The following is a 22,837-nucleotide window of genomic DNA, read 5'->3' on the forward strand; positions in this document are numbered from 1 at the left end:
CCCGGCCCCGCCCCGCCTCAGGACGGCCCCGCCCCCTTTCCCGGTCGTGTCCCCGCCCGCCATCGGTAGCTCGGCGCTCGGCGCGGCGGGCGGGGCGGTGGATGTGACAGGACTCTCCGGCACCGGCCATTTCCCGCCGGCCCGGCCCGGCCCGGCCCGCTGAGCGCGGGGGCGGCGGGTCCCGTCCTGGGCCTGCCCGGCGCTTCCCGCTCTCCCCTCCAGGCTTCTCCCCCCGGGCACAGACCCGCGGCACAGACCGGCCATGCCTCCCAAATTCAAGCGGCACCTGAACGACGACGAGGTGACGGGCTCGGTGAAGAGCGAGCGGGTGAGTGCCTGTCCTGCGGGGCTGGGCGCGGGCTCGGTGCCCACGGTAGGGGGGCCTTGGCCGGGTCTGTGCCGCCGCAGCCCTCAGCCGCGGGGCCCAGCGGCCCGGGGCGCTGACAGCGCCGTTCGGGCGGTGAGGGCTGTCCGAGCGCCAGCCCCGCTCCGTGTGTGGCACAGCAGCCTCGGTACGGCTCTTTCGGGAACCTGTTGCGGCTCCTTCGTGCCGCATCCATGGCCAGGGGATGCCGGTGTGCTCCAGCCTCCTGCCCTTCCGCAGAGCCTGGCAGGGACGCGGCCTGGCTCTGCTGCCCACGTTGGCTGAAGGAGCTGAGTGAAGTCACCCTGTCCATTACAGCTGATTTGTTCTCCTGTCACCACGGTCCCTTCATTTCCAGGCTTTGAGTACAGGTCCCGGCAGTTGCCTGGTTTGGATGAAGTGGATTTAACCTGCTGGGGTCAGGCTGTGCTAAAGCTCGCTTTAGGCTGTGGTCGGAAACGCTGCTGCAGCTCCCGACAGCTGCCAGCCAGACGTGCTGCCACGAGCAGGCTGCTCCTCCCTGGAGGGAAGCAGCGGCTGGAACTATTGCACGGTGTTGTAGGTTTGCTTGGGTTGATTGAGCAAGTGTGACAGGATGGAAATGTAGGTGAGCTGCACCATCAGAGCACCAGGCCAGGTGGGAGCCCAGATCTACACATGGGAAAGCAGCAACTGTCCCCAAGGACCATCTGCTGGGTCCCTGGGCCCACAGCTTTAGTGTGTTACCTCCCCCTCCTGATTGTTTTTGACCCTAAGCAGAAATGGTTTTGTCTGGAACATGCAGGCTTCTGTGGGATTGTGGGGTTCCCCTTAAAAATCAGCTTTTGGATCCTCTCCTGCAGTGTAGTGGATCAGCAAAGGGGAGTCCTGGGGAGCCCTTTGGGGTGAAACAGAGGAGCTGCCAGACTGCTCTGCCCTCCAGCCCAAGGTTCCCTTGTGGTCATCCCTCTTACACCTGCTGCCATCAGATGGTGGAGAAACTTCATCCTCCAAATCGAGTGAATCTGATTTCCCGTGTGGATGGAACAGCCCAGGGTGTCTGTGGGTGATCTGATGATTTCAGGTGCAGGGCTGGGGATTGTCCCTTGAGCAGAGGATGCTGATTACATCCTAAGAGCTGGAAATGTGGGTGTGAAATGGTGGTTGCTTATTAATGGAATGGTTTTTGTGTGTTTGCAGAGGAACCTGCTGGAGGAAGACTCAGATGAAGAGGAAGACTTTTTCTTGTGAGTTGGAATGCAGTGTCATACCTGCCTGCAGCTCTGAGACTGGGGGCTTGGGAATGAAAACCTTTGATTCCTTTGGGATGTGCTTCCAGAGCCTTGGCCTTGAGCATGAATTAATAGGCATGACCTTTTGTAAGAGTGAGATGTCCCATGGATCCTAAGACGTGGGAGGGACTGATGGGAGGTATGAAAACAATTCTCTGTGCACAAGGCGTTGGTTCTCTCCTCACATCTTTTGGGTCTGGTTTAAAAACATGTTTTCATTGTACCTTCTGTCCTGATTGCTCTTTTCTGCCTGCAGGAGGAAGCCATTTGGACCCAGGAATGACAAGATCAGGCAGTAAGTTGTTGTTGCTTAGTGTCACAGGGATAATAATTTATTTTGTCACTTGGAGCTCCTGCTGCTGTCTTGTCAGAGTATTTCTGTGTAGCTCATCATATGAACATTCCTTATGCCTGTGTTCTTCTAACTGACCTATCCTACCCCATGTGTCCACAGCTAAAGGAAATCTTAACTTTGATACAGCCTGTCAAGAAATTGTGTGTTCAGAGAGGTAAAGGGATACCATTATATCATAGTAGCTTACTGGAGTTTCTGAAGCCCTGGCTGTGTTCTGGTGGTGACCTGTTCCATGCTTTTGTGAGGCTCTTTCTCTACAGCATTAACCCTGAATTTTAACCTTTCCTAGCATCATTTTTTGATTTTTGAGGCTTTTTTTACCTCATCCTGTAACATGCTCCTTAACGTTTCAAGAAAGTAAGTGGTCAGGAACACACCAGGACCATGGGGTTTGGGCAGCAGCTGGTGCTCTGGCATCCTCTTCTCCAGATAAAAACCTGATATAGGTGATCTGGAGATGAGCAGTGACTCACTGGGGTCAAAGCTGCTGGAAAACAGGAAACCATTACAGCTGGAGGAGGAGTGGGGCAAGAAGGAAGGAGTGCTCACTCTGGATCCTTCTCCCATGGAGTCATTTCCTGGATGAAGCTTGTTCAGGGCTCCAGTTTTTCCTGTGAAGGATGTGGTGGTGGTACTTAATCAGAAATGTGGGGTTACTCACAGACCTCTGGACTGTGTTGCCCTGTTCCTTTGCTGATGTCTGTGGAGCCAGGACAGAGATCTGTGTGGGGACTGCTGCCTGGGCATTGTTCAGGCTGTTCATTGCTTGCAGCCTGTGTGTGGCTCTTGGTTAGGGATTTTTTCCATGCCAGGAAGAAGCCAGCACAGCTCTGGGATGACTCATTGCCACCAGCAGCATTAGGCTGTGCTTGTTGTCTTGGGTGAAGGGCACTTGTGCTGCATAAGAGGCAGAGGGCAGGTGCTGCACCCCGAGTTTTCAGGGCATCTCTGTTCCTCCCAGAGTGTGAAGATGCTGCTGGTAGAGAGGAACTGCTCTTTGGAGTAAGCCAGTGTGGATGGAGCTTCCCTCCTAGGGCATGATCTGGAGGGAATGAGAAGGCTGAGAACTGGGTGTATGAGGGGGTCTCACCTCCACAGAGAGGTAGAGATGGGGTAGTGTCCATCCCTTCAGCCTCCTCTGCTGGGCAGCACCTACAGTGTCTGCTGTGTTCCCTGCTGGTGGGAGAAAACAGGAGCTCTTCTCTTGCCTGTCTCAGCCTGGCAGAAGGGAGCAGTGGCCTAGGTAGAGGAGGACAGGGCACCTATGAAAAGGAAGTAAAGTGAAAGGAGCATTTAGCCAGGAGCTGGTGGGTCCATAGGTGTGATGTGACTAATGGCCCACACACAAGGCTTGCCCATTGCCACGGATTGCCTGGATACAGTGGATGTGGCATGGAATAATTCCCTTGGGCTATCAAGGGGCTACACCTATGGAGCATCTAGAGCATCTGTTACTAAGCAGAATTTATTTTCTGCTCTCATCAGCATTGATTGCTTTGTTTAATAAGCACTTACGCCATGCAGTCATCACTTCTTGTCATGGAGATCACTGTGAAGTTTCTGATCAGTTCAGCCCTTATGCTGTAGGGATCAATGTGCCTGGTCTCACAGTGACTCAGTTTTCTTTGTTTCAACAAATAAAGGGTTAGGTTGCTGCTGAAAAACTGTAAGGAAAACACATTTTAAGGAGGAAATTGAGCATTTGGAGAGCTAAGGCATAGCTGGGCAAATCTGGAGAGGCCATGGAATTGTGGGGCTGGAGGAACGAGGTGTGAAGATGGGCGTAAAAGAAAACCGGGTGGAGGATTGGGCAGAGGAAAAAGTGATGGGATTATGGGAGCAAAGGTGTGGAACATATTAAACGTGAGGGGCAAGACTGGAAAGTTTTCCTAGTTGTCCTTGGCAGGAAAGGGGGATGGATTGGGTCAGGGTGGAGTTTGGCAGCAGAGACCCTCAAGGCTGGCTCATTGGTGGGGAGCACTGCAAACCTTGTAGGGGAAGGAGGTGAGTGACAGTCAGCAACAGTGACAGGAGAAAGTGTCAGTCCCCTTCAAGCTGAGCTTTGTCCTGATGTGTCTGGAGGCTGCTTGGTTGGGGTGGACTCTGCTCTGGTACTTGAGAGGCCACATGGGGTCCCTTTGAGGCCTCCCATGCCCAGGGTGGGCTGGAGCTGAAACACAGCTTTTAAAGGGCTTTTATCCTTTTCCCCAAAGGCACAAAGAACAGGTAAGGGAGAGCTGTTCTCCTTTCTCTGCCTTTGCTTTGAGGCTTTGGAAGAAGTGCTGAATGTGTGCATGAGAGTCTTTTCAAGGGAAGCTGGGATGTTCATCTTCCAGCTGGATTTCTTTATTTTGGAAAAGGAGCTTCTCGTCACAGACCATCTTTTCAAAAATTCTGCTAAAATCAGCCCCTTTTCTGCACTGCTTGACTCACTTTACTGCTGATGTTTGTGCTTTCAGGGAACTGTGCCATTGGGTTCTTGTTCATGCTGCTGCTGAGGCTCCCCAGGAGCCTCTTGATCTCTGAATCCCCCATGGTGCAGCTCTGGGGGATCAGCATTGCCAGCCCCAGTGGCTCTGGCTGGCTGCAGGCCCTGAGCAGGGGGAGGGTTTGGGGAATGGTTTGAACTCTTGAGGCAAGAGCTGACTGCATCTTCCCAGGGCTCATTGCAGGTTGTGCAGTGAACCCCAACCACAGTCCAGGCTTTCATCTGAAGGTGATACCAAGACCAGGTTGACAGGTATCATTGTTGGATATAATTCCTTTCAGTGACTGAAAGGCCTCAGGGAGGCATAGACTGCTGTTTTCCTCCCAACTGGGACTAAGCAGCACGTTCAATCCACGGCCTTGTGGCGGGGTCAGCACTGTTACCCCGTTGTTGGGAGCAGCAGGGCTCTCTGCAGAGAGCTGGGGAGTGCTGTGCAGCCTCCTGTCTCTGTACCCTCCATCTGCCTTGGCTCTTCCTCCTGTTCCCTCTTCCCTGGGTGGCTGCCACAACCAGGGGTGTTTGGGTGGAATGTGCACCAAAATACACACTGTTAATATCACTGGGGTGGAAAACTGGAGTGTCATGCTGGCTGCAAACCCCAGCTTGGAGACAAGAAGCAGCTTGGGCAGCACACCCCTGGTGTGTGCACAGGCTGTTTACAGTGTCTGGAGAATGCAGCACTGTTGTTAGCCTAGCACCCTGACCAGCCCAGGCAGGTTTTCAGTACCTAACCCGGGGTGGCCACAATGGAAAGACTTATTTCTCCCACTCTGGAACAGCAGAGCACAAGAAGAGAGGAGTCTAAAGCAAGCTGAGTGCCACTGGATCTCATTGCTTTGATGGTGTACACTTGCTGTCCTTGTTAAAAGCATCAGACTTGCAGTAATTAGTAAGAAAGAAGGTCGTGGGAGACATAGTTCATGTTTTTGTCTTGCTCCCTTTCCTGGCAGGTATTTATTCCACTTTATTTCTCTTGGAAATCTGGCAGGAGTAAAGCACATGAAGTGTATGTGTCAAAAGCCCGTAGCTCCCCAACAGGAAATACACTTTGTATTAGAGGACTCATTCCCTCTTGCCAAATAAAACAAGAAAATATTTTCTTCTTGATGTGACTTGAGTTTCCTACCTCAAGCATGCCAGACTACTGGGAATTTTTGAATTTGTTCTGCAGTTACTGGGCTACTACATAGGCTGAGCATTTTTCAGCCCCCTCCTGGAGAGGCAGCAGTGAAGGGTGGCAGAGAGCAGAAAGAAAGGTCTGGTTAAGGTGCTGTGTGGAGGTCTGAATTTCCCTGGCTTGGCCTCTTCATTCCTGTTTTGTTGTTTTTTTCCCCCAGATGGCCAGCTGTGCTACCCAAATGCATATGTGTTCCATAGGAGTCAGCACCTCAGCATTTGTGGAAGTTTATAAGCCTTGATTTCTTTGTGCCTCAGTTCTTCATCTGTGAAATGTTTTGTTCTCTTGGGGACAGCTGACAGCTTGCCCGGGGTTTGGGCAGGTAACAAGGCCCCTTAGCATTTTGCCAGCAGCTCAAGTGAGAAGAGACAGGATGCTGAGAAGCAGCTTGGGCAGTAAGGGTTTGTGCTCCATAGCTGTCCCCCAAATGCTGTTAACCACCACAGCAGCTTGAAGTTACCAGCCTGTTTTGCCTCCAGCACTTTGGGGTGCCCCAGGACTGCAGCAGCCCCCCTCAGGGCTCTGACCTGCACTGGCAGGGATACGGGTGGTGTTGCATTGCTGTGCAAGTTGCTACATACTCTGTAACCTTGTGTGCTCCCACTTGTTAGTTGTACCAGGATAACTTGGTGACAAATCTGTTGTGGGAGGAAATCTCTCTATTTTCAAGCCAGAAAATGATTTTAGAAACATTTACATACTGTAACTGTAGACTTCTGCGTGTGAAGCCCATGTTTGAGGCTTAGAGGTTTTGCCAAGTTGGCTCATCTGGGGTAGCAGATGTTGGTGCTTTTCCTCTCGCCCCAAGCTGTAGCTGCATTGCTGGCAGCTCCAAGCTGGGACTTGTTGTGCCAAGGTAAGGAAAGCCCCTTGCAGAACGTGCCTGCTTGTCACCAGTGCCCAGGGATGGGCCATGGGGCTGTGTGTCCTGTGTGGGGTGGACACTTGGCTCCCCAGGGCACTGCCCTGTGTTTCCTGTCTGCATCCTCAGTGCCACCTTCCGAGCTTTGCCAACAGCTCTGCCACTCACCTCGGGCTTTGTAAAACAAACAGGGGATCAGAGCAGGCTCCTGGGCACAGGGCAGCTCCTGCTGAGAGGTCTTTGGGGATTGTCTGTGCCCTTCCCCTCCAGATAAGGAACTCCTGGCAGTGTAGAAGGCGGGAGCTGCCACCACATGGTGTAGGTGGGTTCAGAGAGATGCTGCTCCCACAGACTGTGTGATGTAGCAGAGAAGGCAGGTTCCTTTCTTATGCTGTCCTAAATAAAGCAAATTTTTACATGTGCTGCTGGAGTCCAGCATGTGCCTTATCACAGCTGTTGACTCAGAAATTTCAGAGGAGCTGCTTGGCTCTTCTAGCTCTGGAAGCCACAGTGCAGTGGTGCTGAGGACCTCAACCTGAAAGGCTAAGATGGGAAACCCCTTCATATTTAGAGATGTAGAACTCTTCTCAGAGTTTTCTGGGGAGGAAAATGCCTTTTAATGACTATTCTCAGCTGTATTTGGAACAGTAAGTAAATGTGAGCAAGTATTGTGACCACTATTGCTGGTTGCAGCTGCTCCTCATCAGCACAAGTGTCTGCTTGGTGAGAGGCGTGTAGCTGGTAGGAGAAACAGGTCAGTGTGAACCTATGTCTCTAGATAATTAATTAATTAGAGGCATGGTGGTGAGGACAGAGCCCTGTTTCTGGTTCTGCAGTGCCCCATTGACTGGCCTTCAGTCTGTGTTGGCTCCAGTTTGGTGGGCCTTGGGGGAGGATACACTGTTTCTCTCTGGAGCTATTTCTGTTTTGTTGCCTCCAAGATCCTGCTGTTGCTGTTGCCTTCCTGGGAACGGCATGTCTCAAACAATGTATTATGCCCCGGGCCTCAAGAAAATCCTCATTTCTATCTCCAGAAAAACAAATGTGTATTAGCTCAAAAATACAAACCAGAATGGAGCAGTACTTTTCCACCAGGAAAATTTTTCTCTCTTGCCAGTGTATTTTTTTTCTGGAGTGAATAAATGCATTTTTAATAACCCTACGGGTGTGATTTAGGCTGCTGTTCACTGAAGGCTACCCACAGAGTTGCATAACCTAGGAGAAGATGAATTATAACTTGGTTTAGTTCATATCAGCCATTTATTTGCTATCCTCCTGATGCCCCTGGCAGAGTGGGTTTAATTTAGTAACTCAGTTCCTGGAGGAGGGAACTGATTTGATTTCACCCCAAGTTATTGAGCAAAGGTGTGATGTGGAGTTCTGTGAAATGTAGAAAGATAAGGTATGGTTTTTATACTTCTTCTTTCCCCTTTGTGAGCTCTTCTGTAGCAGAGGTGCCCACCAACAGCAATTAGTTCCTTTTCATACTGCATTTCTGTTAAAGGTGTTAGAGAGGGTGTCCCACTTCTGCTGACTTCCAAGTGCTCTCTCTGAGCCCCTTGTGTTCCCTTGCACTTTCTGGGATTGCCAGAGATGCACGCCATACCATGCCATGCCTCTGACTTTCTCTGCACCCCTTCCACCTCCTTCTTTCCACTGTTGTGCCCTTTCATTTTTGTGGGTGAGCTCTCAGATCCCACCAGGCTGGGCAGCTCTGGTGCTCACTTCTGCCTCTCATGCTGCCTTTGCTCCACCCCAGTGTCCAGAACCAGGTGGACGAAGTCATCGATGTCATGCAGGAGAACATCACCAAGGTGATCGAAAGGGGCGAGCGGCTGGATGACCTGCAGGATAAATCAGGTGTGATGTCAAACTCAGCTCTGCTGGCCTGCTTCCCTGGCTGCTGGGCTGGGTTAATCTGCTTCAGTTCTGAAAGCACCTCATGTCAGTCCTGGGCTTCTGTCCTTCCTGAGAGTGGTGATGCTCAGCCTTGAGCTGCAGATCTGACTTTCTGCTGACTCTCTCTCCAACTTTACCTGCTGCCCTGTGCAGAGGCATTAGTTTGGAGGTGTCTGGGTGCTGGGATCTAGTTGGTCCTTCAAGCAAAGGTACATTGGTCTGTCTTCTGGCAGTGTCCACTGGCTTGCAGAGCACGTTCCTGTCCTCAGAGAGCAGCCAGTACAGAGGGAGCCCAGTGGGACTTGTGTGTGCTCTGGTGAAGGACATCACTGTGCTCTGGCTTTGGTGAATCATGCTGTGGTTGGGTCTTTTACTGCATAGAACTTAGTGGAGTTAGAAGAGGTGAATGGGTGCTGTGACAGTGTGTGCACCACTGAACTGACTCTTTTCTTTCCTTTAATAGACAGTTTATCAGACAATGCAGCAGCTTTTAGCAAAAGAGCCAAGCATCTCCGGAGACAGATGTGGTGGCGAGACTGTAAGGTGAGCAAGAAGGTGAATGGGCAGGGCTGGGGTTGTGGAAGGGTGGTGACCTGCCTGCCCCTGGGAGAAGGTGGAGCAGCTCTGCTTCCCAGCTGAAAGCATGCTGGGAGCAAAGGCCTCCTGTCAGGTCGAAGCAGCTGCCCCAGGCTCCCTGTGTAAGGTGCCTGTGTGCTCCCCTTGCAGATGAAGGCGATCATAGCGATGGTGGTGCTCATTCTCCTGCTCGTCATCATTGGTGAGTAGCTCCACATCAGCCCAGCCATGTCTGGCATGGACATCTTGGTGGCACTCCATGCTGGGAGAGACACCGTGGTGCTGTTGTCCCTGAGGGACAGCACCTGAGCCACCCCATGGGCTCCACTCTGCCTTAAGTCACCATAAGGGGTGCCTGCAGAGCATTCTGTGCTCCTGTTCCACACAGAGGAGCAGGCTCCAAGTCCTGCTGACTGTGACCAGAGAAAGCCAGCAGTGCCCTGCCAACCTTGTACTGACCCAGGCTTGGCACTGACTGATCCCAAGGCGGGTGGGAGTACATGGAAAAGTTTCAGGCTAGAGCAATGTCTGCCAGAAACACCTCTACATGTATCAGCCACCTTGCAATGAGCCTGCTGTGTACAAATGCTCTTCCCCAAAGTTTATGTGCTGCCTGATTTCCTTTGAGTAGCTGTTGTGGCTTTGCCATTGGTCCCTTCCTGTGCTCTCTGCCTTTCCTGGAGCTCCCCTAAGCAGGGGTGTCACTGCTTTTCCTACCAAACAGCTCAGAATGACCAGAGCATGTTTCTTCCAGGCAGGAATAATTGATCCCTCTGCCTCACAATGACATGCTCCAGGGATCCAGGCAGTTCAGCATGGCAGTGCAGCTCTTGTGTGCCACTGGGTCTGGAGGGTTTTCCTCCCACTGAAGTGTCCAGAGGCAGCTCTGTATCTGTCCTTGTTCCTTCAGCAAAGCCCTTGTGTCCTGTTGTCCTTCTAACACACAGCCTGCGGTGGGAGAGGCAAAGCTGGCAGCAGGGTTGAGAGAGAGACTGATGGAAAATCCCATCTGGTTTAGTTTTGGGAAGCTGGAAGGAGATGAAGGTAGCAGGATATGTTGTCTAGCATGTGTGCAGACAGCAGATTGCTTTAGCTGGGAGCTGGGAACACACTTCTGCTCGCAGCTGCTGGGGTTTGTCACTGCAGAAATGGGGGGACTCCCTGGCAGGGACAGGTGTGTGCTGAGAGCTGCTTTCTTTGTGTTTTGCAGTGCCCATAGTCCTGAAGTACCGTTCCTGACAGGGCAGCTGGAGGCTTCGGTGGAGCTGCCTCTGGGATAACCAACCTGCTGTGTAATTTAAGTGAGATATCTGTACATAGCCTGGAAGTTGTTTTCTCTCCTGGGAGCAGGAGGTGGTGGCAAGCAGCCAGCTCTAAGGGAGTGTTTGAAGAACTACCAAACAACCCTTTTCCAGTCAAGTACCTGTCCTGCTGTCAGACTTTTTTTATAACACAAGATTCAGATCCCAAACTGCCTGTTTTGTGGAATTCTGGGTCTCTGGTGTGGAGCTGGCTACTTGCCCCTATGGTCTATCTGTATATATGGTTGAGTTGTAATATTAATAATAATAATAATAATAATAATTAATAATATGGTTTGAGCAGCTCCCTGCTGCCTGTTGTGGAAGGCAGAGGGGCCTCTGTCTTTGAATCAGAGAAAAGGAGGGGATAAATGTCTGAAGGGAAATATGCATTATAAGGAACTGATTCTTTTGAGGACAACTGCAAGGGTGTTGTTTTTCTCTTGTTCAAAAAAAAAAAAAAAAGAGAAGAGAAAAAGTGAAATTAGGTTTTACAATCCAGAAGACTTTCTGGTCCTGCCATGGGAATGCACAAGCTCGGTGTTTTCAGTATTGCTGCTTACAGCTGTGACTAAAGACATTCCAGTAAACCTATTTTTGACTGTACATGTGGAGTTTTTGCACGTCTTCATAAAGTTTTGGAGGACAGTCAGGGCTCTCTGAGGCTGGGAGTCCCTGTTTCTGTGTGTTCTTAACCAAAAGTAAGAAATGTGTTTAAAACCCAGCAAGCAGCACGATTATATAAAGACACAGCTGGAGAACAATTCTCCTGACATGCATCCACAGTGAAGAAGCCCAGTTTATATTCAGAGCCCTTCACCATGATGTGGTGGTCGTGGTCCTGAATGGCAGCCAGTTTTACTTCCTTGTGATCCAGTGGGGTGGGGATTATTCCCAGACATGGGCACTGGGGGGCTCTGGGGACCCCTGTGCTGGAATGAACAGGAACTGAGCTCCTCTATCCATGGGTGGGACTGTGGTGTTTTGGCTGTTTCCAGCCTTGGTCTCAAGTGCTGGTGGCATTTCTGTCAGCCCTTTATTTTTGGGAGCCTTCTCCTTTCCAGCCCTGAGCCTGGCACTTCAGCTGACCCAAGCTCTTCTGGTTCTCTTTTTGGGCTTCTCTGATGAGAGCTGCATTGTCCTGCTAGGCACGTGTTTGAAATTGTTCTGGAGAGGGGAAATGGTGCCCCAGAGAATTTCCAGTGCCATGTCCCAGCTTCCTCCTCTGACCCTGCCCCCAGGACCTTGTAGAGTTTCCACCTGAGTGCTGCCCCATGCAGAGAAGGGGATTAGGAATGAGCAGGGCAGCCTGGAGGGTTGGATGTGATTCAATCTGCCTTGCCCAGCTGGAACATGAACAGGGCTTTTCCCCTCTGCTAGAGCTGATCTCTCCACGTGGGAATCAGGAAGGCAAGCTGGGTTTTTCCTGCTGAAGTATAGGCTGGTTTTAACATCATACATTCAGTGGAAGGGACAAGTCATCCTGCCTGTGCCTTTGGTTACTCTCTGCCTGCAAGGATCATGAAGGTGGGTGAGGAGGGACTGTGTCTGTCTCCAGGGGGGCTGCAGATCTCGCTGAGCTGTTTGGTACCATGTCCTGCCAGCTGGAAAGTGAGTTAATTCACTCCTGCTGCTGCAGAGCCCTGCCAGGGCCTCTGCCTTTCTCCCACAGCCCAGCCTTGCCTTTGCTGCTGCTGCTGCCACCCGCAGCAGGACCTTGGTGCCACAGGAGCCCTGGTCAGAAACATCGCAGGAGTAGAATTTGCTAAGCAAGTTTTATAGATTTTTTTCTTTTTCCCACAAGGCTGGAAAGACCATTAGAAATGTCTGCCCTTGGGGTGGTACAGAGCAGTCCTCCACATGCTCCCTTAGTATTGTGGTTTTATATTGCAGCCTGTGCTGTCCCACCCTGGACTGGTGGCAGAGAGAACTGCAGTCAGCAGAAAGGGAGGGGGTGTTGTTTCCAGCAGTGTCTGCGTGCTTGCGGATTGGTTTTCACTTAGGAGAGGTTATGAAGGAGCTTCTACAACAAAAACAACTCCTTCACCCAAGCTTTGGGTCTGTTTTACCCATTCCTGCATTGTGCAGACTGCTGTTTTCCACATGATTTCTTTTGTACAGGGAATGGCATCTTCTGGCGAAAGCAGCGCATTCCTCCTCTGAGGATTGCTGTGTGAGCCTGTGGTGTGACGCCAGGTCCCCATGCCTGAGGGAAAGGGGGGCTGCAGGGATGGACACGGGTGCAGAGAGGCCTCCTGGCTGTGGCAGCCCAGGGGGAAAGAAATCCCTCCCGAGGAGTCCCCTTGCAAAGCAGTCTTGGCAGGGTCTGGCGGTGAGGAGGGGCCTGCGTACACGGTGGGAGAGCTGGGACTCTGCTGCTGCTCCGCCCTGCACTGAGCTGTTCCTGCAGGGCTGCACACCGGCCCCGCGGACAGAGCTCTTGACTCGAGCCTGGAGTTTTTGCTGCAGCCACCAGCTGCTCCTGCAGGGAGAGCTGCCACAAGCCAACCATCAGTGCCCTGCCCCGAGGTGCTGGAATTGGCTGTTGATCCGTTTTAGGTTCGAGTCACTCAGTGCTGGGGTTGTCCCGGGCACAGACGTTCCCAAGGGACAGCTCTGGCTGCGAGAGGCACCACCAGCAGCAAACCAACGACGGAACTGTATGGCTCCGGCACAGGAAACCTGATGGCAGAAAGCGCAGAGACGCGCCCGAAGTCGGGGGCAGAACATCAGCAGAGCTTGGAGCACAATCCCCTTGCCGATTCCCCAGCTGCAGCTGATTCTACCTCAGCAAAAGCAGCGCGGGCTCCCAAGGCCGGGGCTGTAATCCGGGCCCGGGGCTGTGAGGGGCCGGTTGCCATGGCGACCCGCCCCGCCCTCCGCGCCCCCGGCGGACCGGCAGTTCCCGCCTCTGGTGTGGGCGGTCGCCTTCCCCATTGGCTGGAAGCTGCGGGGCGGGCTCGTTCCCCATTGGCCGAGCGCTGCGGGGCGCGGCGGCGCCGCGGGCGCTGATTGGCGGTCGGGCGCGCAGGGGCCGTGCGCGCGGTCAGCATGGCGGCACCGGCGCGGCGGAGCGTCGTGTTCGTGACCGGCAACGCCAAGAAACTGGAGGAGGTGAGGGCGGCGGGACCGGGCCTGGCCAGCGGGTTTGCCTCTGTCCCTCCCTGCCTTGTCACTCCCTTCTCCCTGCGCAGGTCACGCAGATCCTCGGGGACTCCTCTCCCTACACGCTGGTGGCAAAGAAAATTGACCGTAAGTTGTTGGCAGGGCCTGGCGGGATGCGGTGGCTCGGCTCGGCTCGGCCCGGCCCGGCCGTGTACTCAGCGCCGCTCCGTCCCCGTGTCCGCAGTGCCCGAGTACCAGGGGGAACCAGACGAGATCTCGGTGCAGAAGTGCCGCGAAGCCGCCCGGCAGGTCACTCGCTCCTTCCCCTTTCCCGGCGGGATGGGTGCGGAGGGACCCCAGCCGGGGACACTGAAGGATCCAAACCGGCCCGACCTGGCCCCGCTGCTCTCCCGGCTGTTCTGGTTTATGCCGTGTCCCTCTAGCAGCGGGAGGTCACGGAAGCTCCTTCAGTGCAGGCCCGGTGGCTGCAAGACAGAGTGTGATGTCTGCTGAACATTCCCGAGCTGGCTCTGGGATGGGTGTCCTGCAGGCATGCCTCTGGAGCACAGGCTTTCCCTTTCCTTGTCCTCCAGGATGGCAGGGAGTGTTCAGCTCTGCTTGTTTTTCTCCATGTGAAACCTTCCCTACTGTTCTTCAGCCTCTCTGGCCTGCCGGGGGGGTTTGGGTTTGATTGTGTCTGTCTGGTGTGTGTTGCCTTTGAGGTCAAGTGGAAACACGAGGATGGGATGGAGCAGGGAAGTGGGTTTGGAGGCAAAGCCTTCCTTTGGGTCTAATGGTCTCCTTCTCTTGGGCTGTCACTGTAGGTTCAGGGACCTGTTATAGTAGAGGACACCTGCTTGTGCTTCAACGCCCTGGGGGGGCTCCCGGGACCCTACATGTAAGTGGCTGCTTCTCCTTTCATGTGCCAGGGTGAGGAGCCCAGGCCGGCAGGGTGGGCTCCACACTCTGGGAGCAGTGGGGTCAGGGAGGTGACTGCTGTGCCCTGCCCCTCATCCTGCACCCCAGGGGCTGCACTGAGTTCCTTGAGCCTGCAGTAAGTCAGGGAGCAGGGATGGAGAGACAGAGCTGGGCTCTTGGCTCTGGTTTCCAGTCTGTGGTGCCTGCTCTGGCAGCTTGGGAAGCTGTGCAGTAAAGGCACCAAGCCTTTCAGCAGGACTCTGCCACGAGTGCCCCATAAATTCTCATAGGGACAGCTTTAATCCAGAAGATAACAAAGTTATTATGTATTTATATACATAAATTTATATTATTTATATATTTATATATTTATTATTTATATACATAATGACTAGGATACAGTAAACTAAATACCCCACTGCTGTTTTCACTGTGCCCCCTTCAGCTTAAGAGGTAAGTCTGTCCTTCCTGGTCAATAGTCCAGAATGAGTGATTTTACAGCACACTGAGAGGGATTCCAAGGCCTATGAAAAGGATTTCACAGGCCTATGAAAATGTAAGCAGCACTGTCACAAGGATGCCTGTATTTCTGAGAGATAATTGCAAAAATTGATCTTCCCTCTTTCCTTCCTTTTCAGAAAATGGTTCCTGGAGAAACTCAAGCCAGAAGGTACTGCTCTCATGTTACTGCTCTGTGTGTAACCCACTCCTCTGCCCCTGCAGTGGCCCCTGCCCATGCTGGGGGAACCAGCAGGTTCCTCGAGCTTGTTCTGTGCCCTCCTTCCCGGGATGTTGTTTTTCTCAGTAGTTCCATCCCTGGATTCCCAGACTCCTGCCTCTGCAGGCTGGTGGCAGGGCTCATGGGAGCATCTTGTTCATCCTGGAAGATCTCCTGCTTGCTGTGGCTTCAGGGCAAGCCCCTCTCCACTAACACTCCCCTCCCCTGCTGTGCCTTGACCCCACGGTTCAGAGTGTGACTGCAAATCCTGTGCTGGTCTCATTAACGTGAGCACTAATCACTTTCACGCACCAGGGGCTTTAGTTATGCTGGGTTGCTTCCTCTCCCAGATTCATGGCAGGGCTCTGGAGATGAGATCTGAGCTCTGGCTTCAGTCACAGCAGGGATCCTGCCAAGAACATGCTGCTGCCTGAGCTTTGTCACCTCCCGTGGTGCTTGGCAATGCCATGTGGAGCACATCCGTGCCTGGGTGGCTGTGCTGTGCTCCCAGGGAGCAGCAGGACCTGCAGGCTCCCTTCTGTGTCCCCCAGGCCTGTACAAGCTGCTGGCTGGCTTTGAGGACAAGTCTGCCTACGCGCTCTGCACCTTCGCCTTCAGCAGCGGGAACCCGGAGGAGCCAGTGAGGCTCTTCAAAGGCCAGACCCACGTAGGTGCTGCGTGCTGGGCAGGAGGGCTGTGCTGCCACTGTCACAGCAGCACTGCCCCTGCTCAGGACGGTGCTGGTGGCCTCTGGGTCGCTGAATGTTGGGAGCAGGCTCAGGGAGAGGTGGGAGGTGGGAGCTGGGGGTGCAGCCCTTTGTTCTGCACGTTTCCTCAGTCTCCTCAGCCCTATCGCCCTCTGTGTTCAGGTACAGTTCTTAGCTCTGTTGTTTGGAGAGGTCAAAGCACTGTCACCGTAGGGCAGCCTGAGTTTGGAGCTGCTGACTTTGGTCACACCCTGGGGACGAGCTGGGGAGGGGACAGCACCTGCAGGGCCTGTGATGGAAATGTAACTGCAAGGGAAGTGCAGTCTTTAAGGGTTTTTTGTGCTTTTTTGTGTTCTTTTAAAGTTTTTCTGTGCTTTCTCATGGCAGGGAGTGATAGTGGAGCCCAGGGGCCCTCGGGATTTTGGCTGGGATCCCTGCTTTCAGCCAAATGGCTACAACCAGACGTGAGTGTTGTTTTTCCTACAGCTGTTCGTGTAAGGCAAACCTTGGTCAAGTGTGTCCAGGAGAACTTGCTTGTGAGGAAGGGCATTAGGGGGACATGTCCTCTTGGATCAGAACATGGCAGATGATGGAAAACCCCCAGATCAGGGGTTGTGTCACTACAGATGCCCTCCTGAGCCAAGCAGGGAGGCAGAGGGGGGGCTCTCGGTGCTCCAGGGATGTGCTGTAGCGTCCCTGCTACTGACACTTGTTTCTGTGCCCTGCAGCTACGCTGAAATGCCCAAGGCAGTGAAGAACTCCATCTCACACCGGTACAGGGCGCTGAGCGAGCTCTCTGCCTTCTTCATTCAGAGCAGCTCGCCAGAGCCCCGCCCCGCTCCCAGCTAGCGCCCGAGCCGCGGGCTCACACAGCCGCACAGGATCCCTGGGGTCGGAAAGGGCCTCTGGAGATGCCCCGGTCCAAGCCCCCGCCGCGGCAGCGGTGTGCATGTCACACGCAGCGCCGGCAGAGCCTCCCTCCGCCGCGGGATGCCATTAAAGCTGCTCCTTCTGAACCCACCGCTGCCTCGCTCTCCGCTCTTTTTATTGCTTCAGCAGAGCCCGGCGGGCGTGCTGTTAAAGCTGCGCGGTTCTGATTCGGGGGCGGCTTCGGACCGGAGCCGGGATCGGGATCGGCACCGGTACCGGGCGGGGGCGCGCCGGGGCCGCTGCGCGGTGGAGCGCGGAGTGGCCGGCCAATGGGGAGCGGTCGGGGTGGAGGCAGCCAATGGGGAGCGGCCGGGGCGGAGCGGCCGGCCAATGGGGAGCGGTCAGGGTGGAGGCAGCCAATGGGCGGCGGGCGCACCGCGCCGCGCAGCCGGAAGCGGTCAGCGCGGCGGACACGTGGGGCCGCGGCGGCGGCGGCGGGAGCGGGGCAGGAGAGGACACGGCACGGCACGGCTTGGCACGGCCGGCCATGGAGCTGCTGCCCCGCAGCCCCGCCGAGTTCGGCTCCGCACGCTACTGGGATCGCTTCTTCCGCCAGCGCGGGCAGCGGTCCTTCGAGTGGTACGGGGCCTTCCCGGAGCTCTGCCCCGTTCTGCACAAGTATGTGCGGCCCCGCGACAAGGTGAGCCCCGGCTGGTACCCAGCGCTGTGTCCCCTCCGGGCTCCTCCTGGGCGGCGAGCTCTGAGGTGGCTTTGCCTGCAGAAGAGGAGGCTCAGGTCTGGCCTTACCGCTCTCTGCGATTCCTGAACGGAACTTGTAGCCAGCTGGGGGTGGCTTCTTCTCCCAGGCAACCAGCAACAGCACGAAAGAACATAGTCTTGAGTTGCGCCAGGGAAGGTTTAGGGTGGACATTTGGAGAATAAATTTCTTCAGAGAAAGGGCGCTTACGCACTGGAATGGACTGCCTAGAGGGAGATGGTGGAGTCACCATCTCTGGAGATGATTAAGGAAAAACGGGATGTGGCACTCAGTGCTGTGGTCTGGTTGGCATGGTGGCATTTGGTCATCGCTTGGTCTCCATGTTCCCCGAGGTCTTTTCCAGTCTAGTTGGTTCTGTGTGTGGGGACTGACACAGATGATGTGAAGCCCCCAATGTGCCTTAGCAAAAGGACAGGAGAGACCCCTGGGTAGCCCTGGTCTGGGCAGCTCTGGGGGTTAAAATTCCGGGGTCATTATCAAAAAACATGCGGCAGGCGCATCACTTCTCTGCCCATGGGACCATTCCCTGTGGACATGTTATCTTAGCCCACGGAGAGGGAGTGTGCAGGCCCCCAGGGTGTGGTTTGCACAGAGGGCTCCCACACACGTTTGCTATTTGCTCCTACAATGGGGGGTATTTCCAGGGTGTTCTCACCATCTCGCTGCTCTCGTGCTGCTGCCCAGGTTCTCGTGGTGGGCTGTGGGAACTCGGAGCTGAGCGAGCAGATGTACGACGTGGGCATGTGCCAGGACATCGTCAACATCGACGTCAGCGACGCCGCCATCCGCCAGATGCGCGAGCGCAGCGCGAGCGCCCGGCCGAGGATGAGCTACCTGCTGATGGACATGCTCCAGATGGACTTCCCTGACGCCCACTTCCAAGTGGTCCTGGACAAAGGCACGCTGGATGCCCTCCTGACCGACGAGGAGGAGGCCACCTTAGCCAAGGTGGACCAGATGTTTGCTGAGATCAGCCGGGTCCTGCAGGTAGGAGGGCGCTACCTCTGCGTCTCCTTGGCTCAAGCCCACGTGCTGAAGAAAGCTGTGGAATATTTCTCCCAGGAAGGCTGGGTGGTGCGAGTCCACCAGGTGGCCAGCAGTGGGGACAAGCAGCAGTTTGTCCTGCCGGTGTTTGTGTACGTGATGACAAAGTTCAGGAAGGTGCCTGGCTCAGCAGCACAGATCCTGGAGATCTGCCCTGAGGAGCAGGACCGGCCCATGCGGGTGGAGAGCGCGGAGCGGCTGGTGGCAGCGGTGAAGGACAGGCAGCATTATGCCCTGCTCTGCAGCCAGATCAGCAAAATCCCCTGCAGGGAACAGGTTTCCTTGGATCTGTGTGACAGAGAGAGCGGGAAGCCTCGCTACACGCTGCACGTGGTGGACAGCCCCTCGGTGAAACCTTCCCGGGACAATCACTTTGCCATCTTCATCAGTGAGTACAGCCTGTCCAGGCTGCAGTCAGGTGCTTGCCCTGGCCAGGAGCTGCAAAACAGCCAGCCCTTCAGGGCCTGTTGAATTTGGGGCTGGAGAGGGAAATAACCCACCTGTGTGGGGTTGGGGTGATGTTTTTGTCCTGGCTTTGCAATGGGGTATGTGCTTGCCTGGCGGTGCAAGTAGAGATCTGGCACAGAGCTTGTTGGGCAGAGGGACACCTGCCTCCAAGGTGGTGATTCCTGCCTGGATGCTGGTGACAGCCAAGTTAGCACCTTGCAGCTGGGAAGGCATTGCTGCTCTCAGTGGGTGTCCTGGCTTGCAGGGCCAGACTGCTGGGGCTGCACTCACAGAGATGTGTCAGCCTCTGCCAGCAGCAGTTCCCTCCCTGCATGCCTGCCAAGCTCCCACAGCCTGCAGACAGGTCAGGAGCCTCTTGGACCCCCCTTCTAATGAGATGTGCATTTTCCATCTTTTTGCATGAGCTTGCCCAAAACAGGGCAGATCCTGGCTCTTCTGATGGTTGCAGAGCACAGCTCTAGACAAGCGGTGCTACCTCCCTTAAATGTCTTGCCATTCCCTGTGGCTCCTCCCTTGGAGGCTGGAGGACTGGGAGCAGCCCAGGCTGATGGCAGCTCCTTCTGCAGTCCCACAGGGCAGGGAGACCGAGTGGCAGGAGCTGCCAGGAGCAGCCCAGGCTGATGGCAGCTCCTTCTGCAGTCCCACAGGGCAGGGAGACCGAGTGGCTCTTTGGGACGGAGGAAGGGCGGAGGCAGCTGGCGGCCAGCGCGGGCTTCGTGCGCCTGCTGACGGTGGCCCTGCACAGGGAGCAGCTCTACGAGGGCATGGCCGGCATCCAGGCGGAGCTCTCGGGGAAGGTGATGGAGCTGGCCCCACCGGGCCTCCCTGCCCGGCAGCAGGTGAGCCCCCGCTGCCCGACCCCCTGGCTGGGCTTCCCAAAACAGAGCCAGGTTGGCTCTGCCAGCAGGGAAACCTCTTCTCCAAGGGACACCAAGCTGAAAGGTGTGAGCTGGATGCTTTGGTGGGCAGGAGATGGGCCTCAAGTGCAGCTTCTCTTGGCTTTTCCTTCAGCTGTCTGTGATTGGAGGCAGGATTTGAGGTGCTTGTGTGGTAGGATTCAGTACAAAGTCCTTGCCCTCCAAAACCCAGCATCCCAAGAAAAGCAGAGATCCAGAAACCCCAAAAGCATCCAGCCTCCTGTCTTAATCCTGGCTTTATTTAACTTCTGTTCCTTCTGTCTTCTCCGTCCTGCCCCAACTCCACACATCTGAGCTCTTGCAAAAAATCTTGCTGTGTTTGCTCCCTGCATTCCCTGTGTTGGGAGTGAATCTAGTGCAGATCCCCAGCTCTCCTGTGGCATCCCACTGCTCCTCTATTGTGTCTGCTTTGTCCTGGCTCAGTCAGGACAGTGGGAAAGCCAAGCTCTTTGCCTGTAGCCTTTCCTCGTTCCCAGCAGCCCCTGTCCTCCCTGCAGGTGCCCTTCCTGTCTGTGGGAGGGGACATCGGGGTGCGGGCAGTGCGGCACTGTGGCAGCAGCCCCCTGAGCGGGGACTTCGTCGTGGAGGACGTGAAGGGAGATGGCACCTGCTACTTCCGCCGCCTCATCTTCCTCCAGAACAGGAACGTGGTGCAGTCTGAGGCTCGGCTCTTGGCCCCCACTCCTCTCCCAGGTACACGGGGCAGGGGCCAAGGCTGATTTTTAGTGTGACAGAGATTGACAGCAGTACAGGAAGAAGGCAGCAGTCCTGCTGGGACCTGCCTGTTGTGCCCCAGAGCAGCCCTGGGAGTGTTCTTACAGCGTGGGTGGGACAGGGTGGCTAGTTCCCAGAAAGCACCTCCATCTCCCCCTTGCCTTACTGGCTGGTGTCTCCTGGTACTCAGGCCAGAAGAAGAAGAGGAAGGACAAGAAGAAACCCAGCCCCACTGAGCCACCTGGAGCCATCGACAAGAGCTACCTGTGCTGTGAGCACCACAAGGCCATGGTTGCGGGGCTCTGCCTGCTGGGGGGCCCCGACGCCCTCCCAGGTGATGAGGCCAGCAGTGGGAGGCTGTGCTGGGGCAGGTGTCCCCACGCCACAGCCCCTTGGGGAAAGGCTCTTTTGGCCAAGGTGCCCCGTGCACCCTTCCCAAAGCGGTTTGGGGACGGTGGCTGGGACGAGCGGTGGGGTTACGGCATCCTGGTGGCTCACTGGGTGCTCTTGGTTGGCAGGAGAGCTGGCAGTGCTGGTGGTGGGGCTCGGTGGGGGCAGCCTGCCCCTCTTCGTCCATGATTACTTCTCGCAGGCCCGCGTGGCCGTGGTGGAGATCGACCCCTCCATGCTGGAAGTGGCCACGCGCTGGTTCGGTTTCTCCCAGGGTGACCGCATGCAAGTGCACGTCTCCGATGGCCTGGACTATGTGGCCAAGCTGGCAGCTGAAGGTACCATCTCACAGAGCATTTCAGGTGCCCCCTCGAGCCCAGTGGGTGCCACCATGGGTAGCGGAGTCCTGGGCTGTTGTCACCAGTTGCTTCCTCTTCCTGCCCGTCTCCTGCTGTGTGTCACAATCTCCAGCCTCACCAGGGCTCTGCAGCTCACAGCCTGTCCTTGCCAACCTGTGTAGAGGTTGTTGCCTCCCCCAGCACCAAGGGCTTGTAAAGAGAAACCCCAGCAGAGAAGACACCCGTAACAAGGCAGGAGGGGTGTCTTGATCATCCCATCTTCGGCCTTCCTACTTGCGTAGCTCACCTCTGTCCCATAGGATAACAACTGTCTGTGCTTTGTCCTGCAGCACCAGCCCAGTATGATGCCATCATGTTTGATGTGGACAGCAAAGACCTCACGGTGGGCATGAGCTGCCCACCCCCAGCCTTTGTGGAGAAGCCCTTTCTGCAGAAAGTTAAAACCATCCTGAAGCCAGAAGGTAGGAGGGGAGATCTGGCCATGTCCCCATGGCCAGGCTGGCCAGTTCTGTGTGGAGTTGGGACTGTGCCACTGTTTCTCATCCTGGAGAGTAGTGGCTACAGCCAGGATTGCTGCATGGCATCCCCTTCTCCTGGTGGGTCCTGCCTCTGGGTGTTTCAGTGGGCACTGTGACACAGGCTGAGACATCCCAGGGGGCCAGCAGAGTTTTCTGGGAGCAGAATGTGTAGGCAATACCTGAGAACAGATCTCATGGCCACCCACAACCCGTGTGGCAGCAGGGACGTGGAGCGGGGCCAGGGGCACCGGGGGGACGCCGCTGAGGGAGACATTTTCACCGGGGTGGCAGGGAGCAGGGCGGGGTGCGCAGGCCGCTCTGAGCTCCCCTCCCTCTCGCCCTGCTGCAGGAGTCTTCGTGCTCAACCTGGTGTGCCGCGACGCGCGGCTGAAGGAGTCCGTGCTGGCCGCCCTCAGGGCCGTGTTCCCGCTGCTCTACGCGCGCCGCATCCACGGCGAGGTCAACGAGATCCTGTGGTGCCAGGCGGGCCCCGCGGGCCGGCGCGGCCCCGCAGAGCTGGGGGCGCGGGCGCGGGCGCTGGAGCAGGCCCTGCGGCAGCCGGGCCGGCCCTGGGACAGCTCCTACGCGCTGGCAGACGTGCTGCAGGCCGTCCTCGCCCTCTGAGGGGGCTCCTGTGGGGGCTGTGGGCCCACAACAGGGTGCCCGTGGCTGGCACTGCTGCCCAACGCTGGCCTGCTGGAAGGATGGGCTGGCATGGGAAGGTGCTTCCTGAGGAAGGGCTCCAGCATCGTGCAGGGCTGTACAGCCCAAGGGGCAGTGTTCAGCTGGTGGGGTGAGGAAGGTGCTGTGGGACTGGCACACTGTGGGTTTGGGTCTGTCCTCGTTGCTTTCCCACCTTGGGAAGAGCATCCCTCCGATTCTTCTTCCCCTTCAGCACAGCTCCTTTCGTTCTGATGGTGCCTCTCCCTGCATCTCCAGCATGCCTGGTGTCTGCTGAGCCCCAGGCTGCTCCAAGCCTGCTTGTGGATGTGTGTGGGTGGGCTGTGAGCTGTGAGAATAAAGCACTCAGGGGTGCTC

The 22,837-nt window shown here is 55.6% G+C and overlaps 3 protein-coding genes across 4 annotated transcripts; all 3 read left to right on the forward strand.

The window, feature by feature from the left end:
* The first annotated feature begins 76 nt into the window (after window positions 1-76).
* Window positions 77-10,887, forward strand: VAMP4 (vesicle associated membrane protein 4). Its single transcript, XM_041479120.1, has 7 exons — window positions 77-328; window positions 1,544-1,590; window positions 1,892-1,930; window positions 8,277-8,377; window positions 8,880-8,959; window positions 9,143-9,194; window positions 10,203-10,887. Exons 1-7 carry the CDS (start codon window positions 263-265, stop codon window positions 10,229-10,231), a joined length of 414 nt encoding a protein of 137 aa, XP_041335054.1. The 5' UTR covers window positions 77-262; the 3' UTR covers window positions 10,232-10,887.
* A 2,366-nt stretch (window positions 10,888-13,253) lies between these two features.
* On the forward strand, window positions 13,254-16,758 carry ITPA (inosine triphosphatase). The gene is made up of 8 exons (XM_041479107.1): window positions 13,254-13,407; window positions 13,488-13,545; window positions 13,643-13,707; window positions 14,223-14,296; window positions 14,955-14,986; window positions 15,586-15,701; window positions 16,129-16,205; window positions 16,470-16,758. Exons 1-8 carry the CDS (start codon window positions 13,345-13,347, stop codon window positions 16,588-16,590), a joined length of 606 nt encoding a protein of 201 aa, XP_041335041.1. The 5' UTR covers window positions 13,254-13,344; the 3' UTR covers window positions 16,591-16,758.
* A 323-nt stretch (window positions 16,759-17,081) lies between these two features.
* Window positions 17,082-22,837, forward strand: EEF1AKNMT (eEF1A lysine and N-terminal methyltransferase). Of its 2 annotated transcripts, XM_041479117.1 has the most exons (8): window positions 17,082-17,311; window positions 18,074-18,821; window positions 19,541-19,740; window positions 20,316-20,511; window positions 20,723-20,866; window positions 21,051-21,260; window positions 21,611-21,742; window positions 22,149-22,837. In XM_041479117.1, exons 1-8 carry the CDS (start codon window positions 17,159-17,161, stop codon window positions 22,421-22,423), a joined length of 2,058 nt encoding a protein of 685 aa, XP_041335051.1. In that variant the 5' UTR covers window positions 17,082-17,158; the 3' UTR covers window positions 22,424-22,837. The 2 variants fall into 2 exon arrangements, with proteins under 2 accessions (XP_041335051.1, XP_041335052.1); XM_041479118.1 differs by lacking the exon at window positions 20,723-20,866.

The sequence above is a fragment of the Pyrgilauda ruficollis genome, unplaced genomic scaffold, assembly GCF_017590135.1.
Source record: "Pyrgilauda ruficollis isolate IOZ18807 unplaced genomic scaffold, ASM1759013v1 scaffold47, whole genome shotgun sequence".
Taxonomy (NCBI): Eukaryota; Metazoa; Chordata; class Aves; order Passeriformes; family Passeridae; genus Pyrgilauda; species Pyrgilauda ruficollis.

Bases quoted from the DNA above. Each gene is read 5' to 3' on its own strand.
- EEF1AKNMT (XM_041479117.1), top strand. From the start codon at position 17,159: ATGGAGCTGCTGCCCCGCAGCCCCGCCGAGTTCGGCTCCGCACGCTAC. The intron at 20,512-20,722 runs GTACACGGGGCA...CCTGGTACTCAG, and splicing joins GGCCCCCACTCCTCTCCCAG to GCCAGAAGAAGAAGAGGAAG. The intron at 21,261-21,610 runs GTACCATCTCAC...TTTGTCCTGCAG, and splicing joins GGCCAAGCTGGCAGCTGAAG to CACCAGCCCAGTATGATGCC.
- ITPA (XM_041479107.1), top strand. From the start codon at position 13,345: ATGGCGGCACCGGCGCGGCGGAGCGTCGTGTTCGTGACCGGCAACGCC. The intron at 13,546-13,642 runs GTAAGTTGTTGG...CCGTGTCCGCAG, and splicing joins GGTGGCAAAGAAAATTGACC to TGCCCGAGTACCAGGGGGAA. The intron at 16,206-16,469 runs GTGAGTGTTGTT...TGTGCCCTGCAG, and splicing joins CCAAATGGCTACAACCAGAC to CTACGCTGAAATGCCCAAGG.
- VAMP4 (XM_041479120.1), top strand. From the start codon at position 263: ATGCCTCCCAAATTCAAGCGGCACCTGAACGACGACGAGGTGACGGGC. The intron at 8,960-9,142 runs GTGAGCAAGAAG...CTCCCCTTGCAG, and splicing joins TGTGGTGGCGAGACTGTAAG to ATGAAGGCGATCATAGCGAT. The intron at 9,195-10,202 runs GTGAGTAGCTCC...TGTGTTTTGCAG, and splicing joins TCTCCTGCTCGTCATCATTG to TGCCCATAGTCCTGAAGTAC.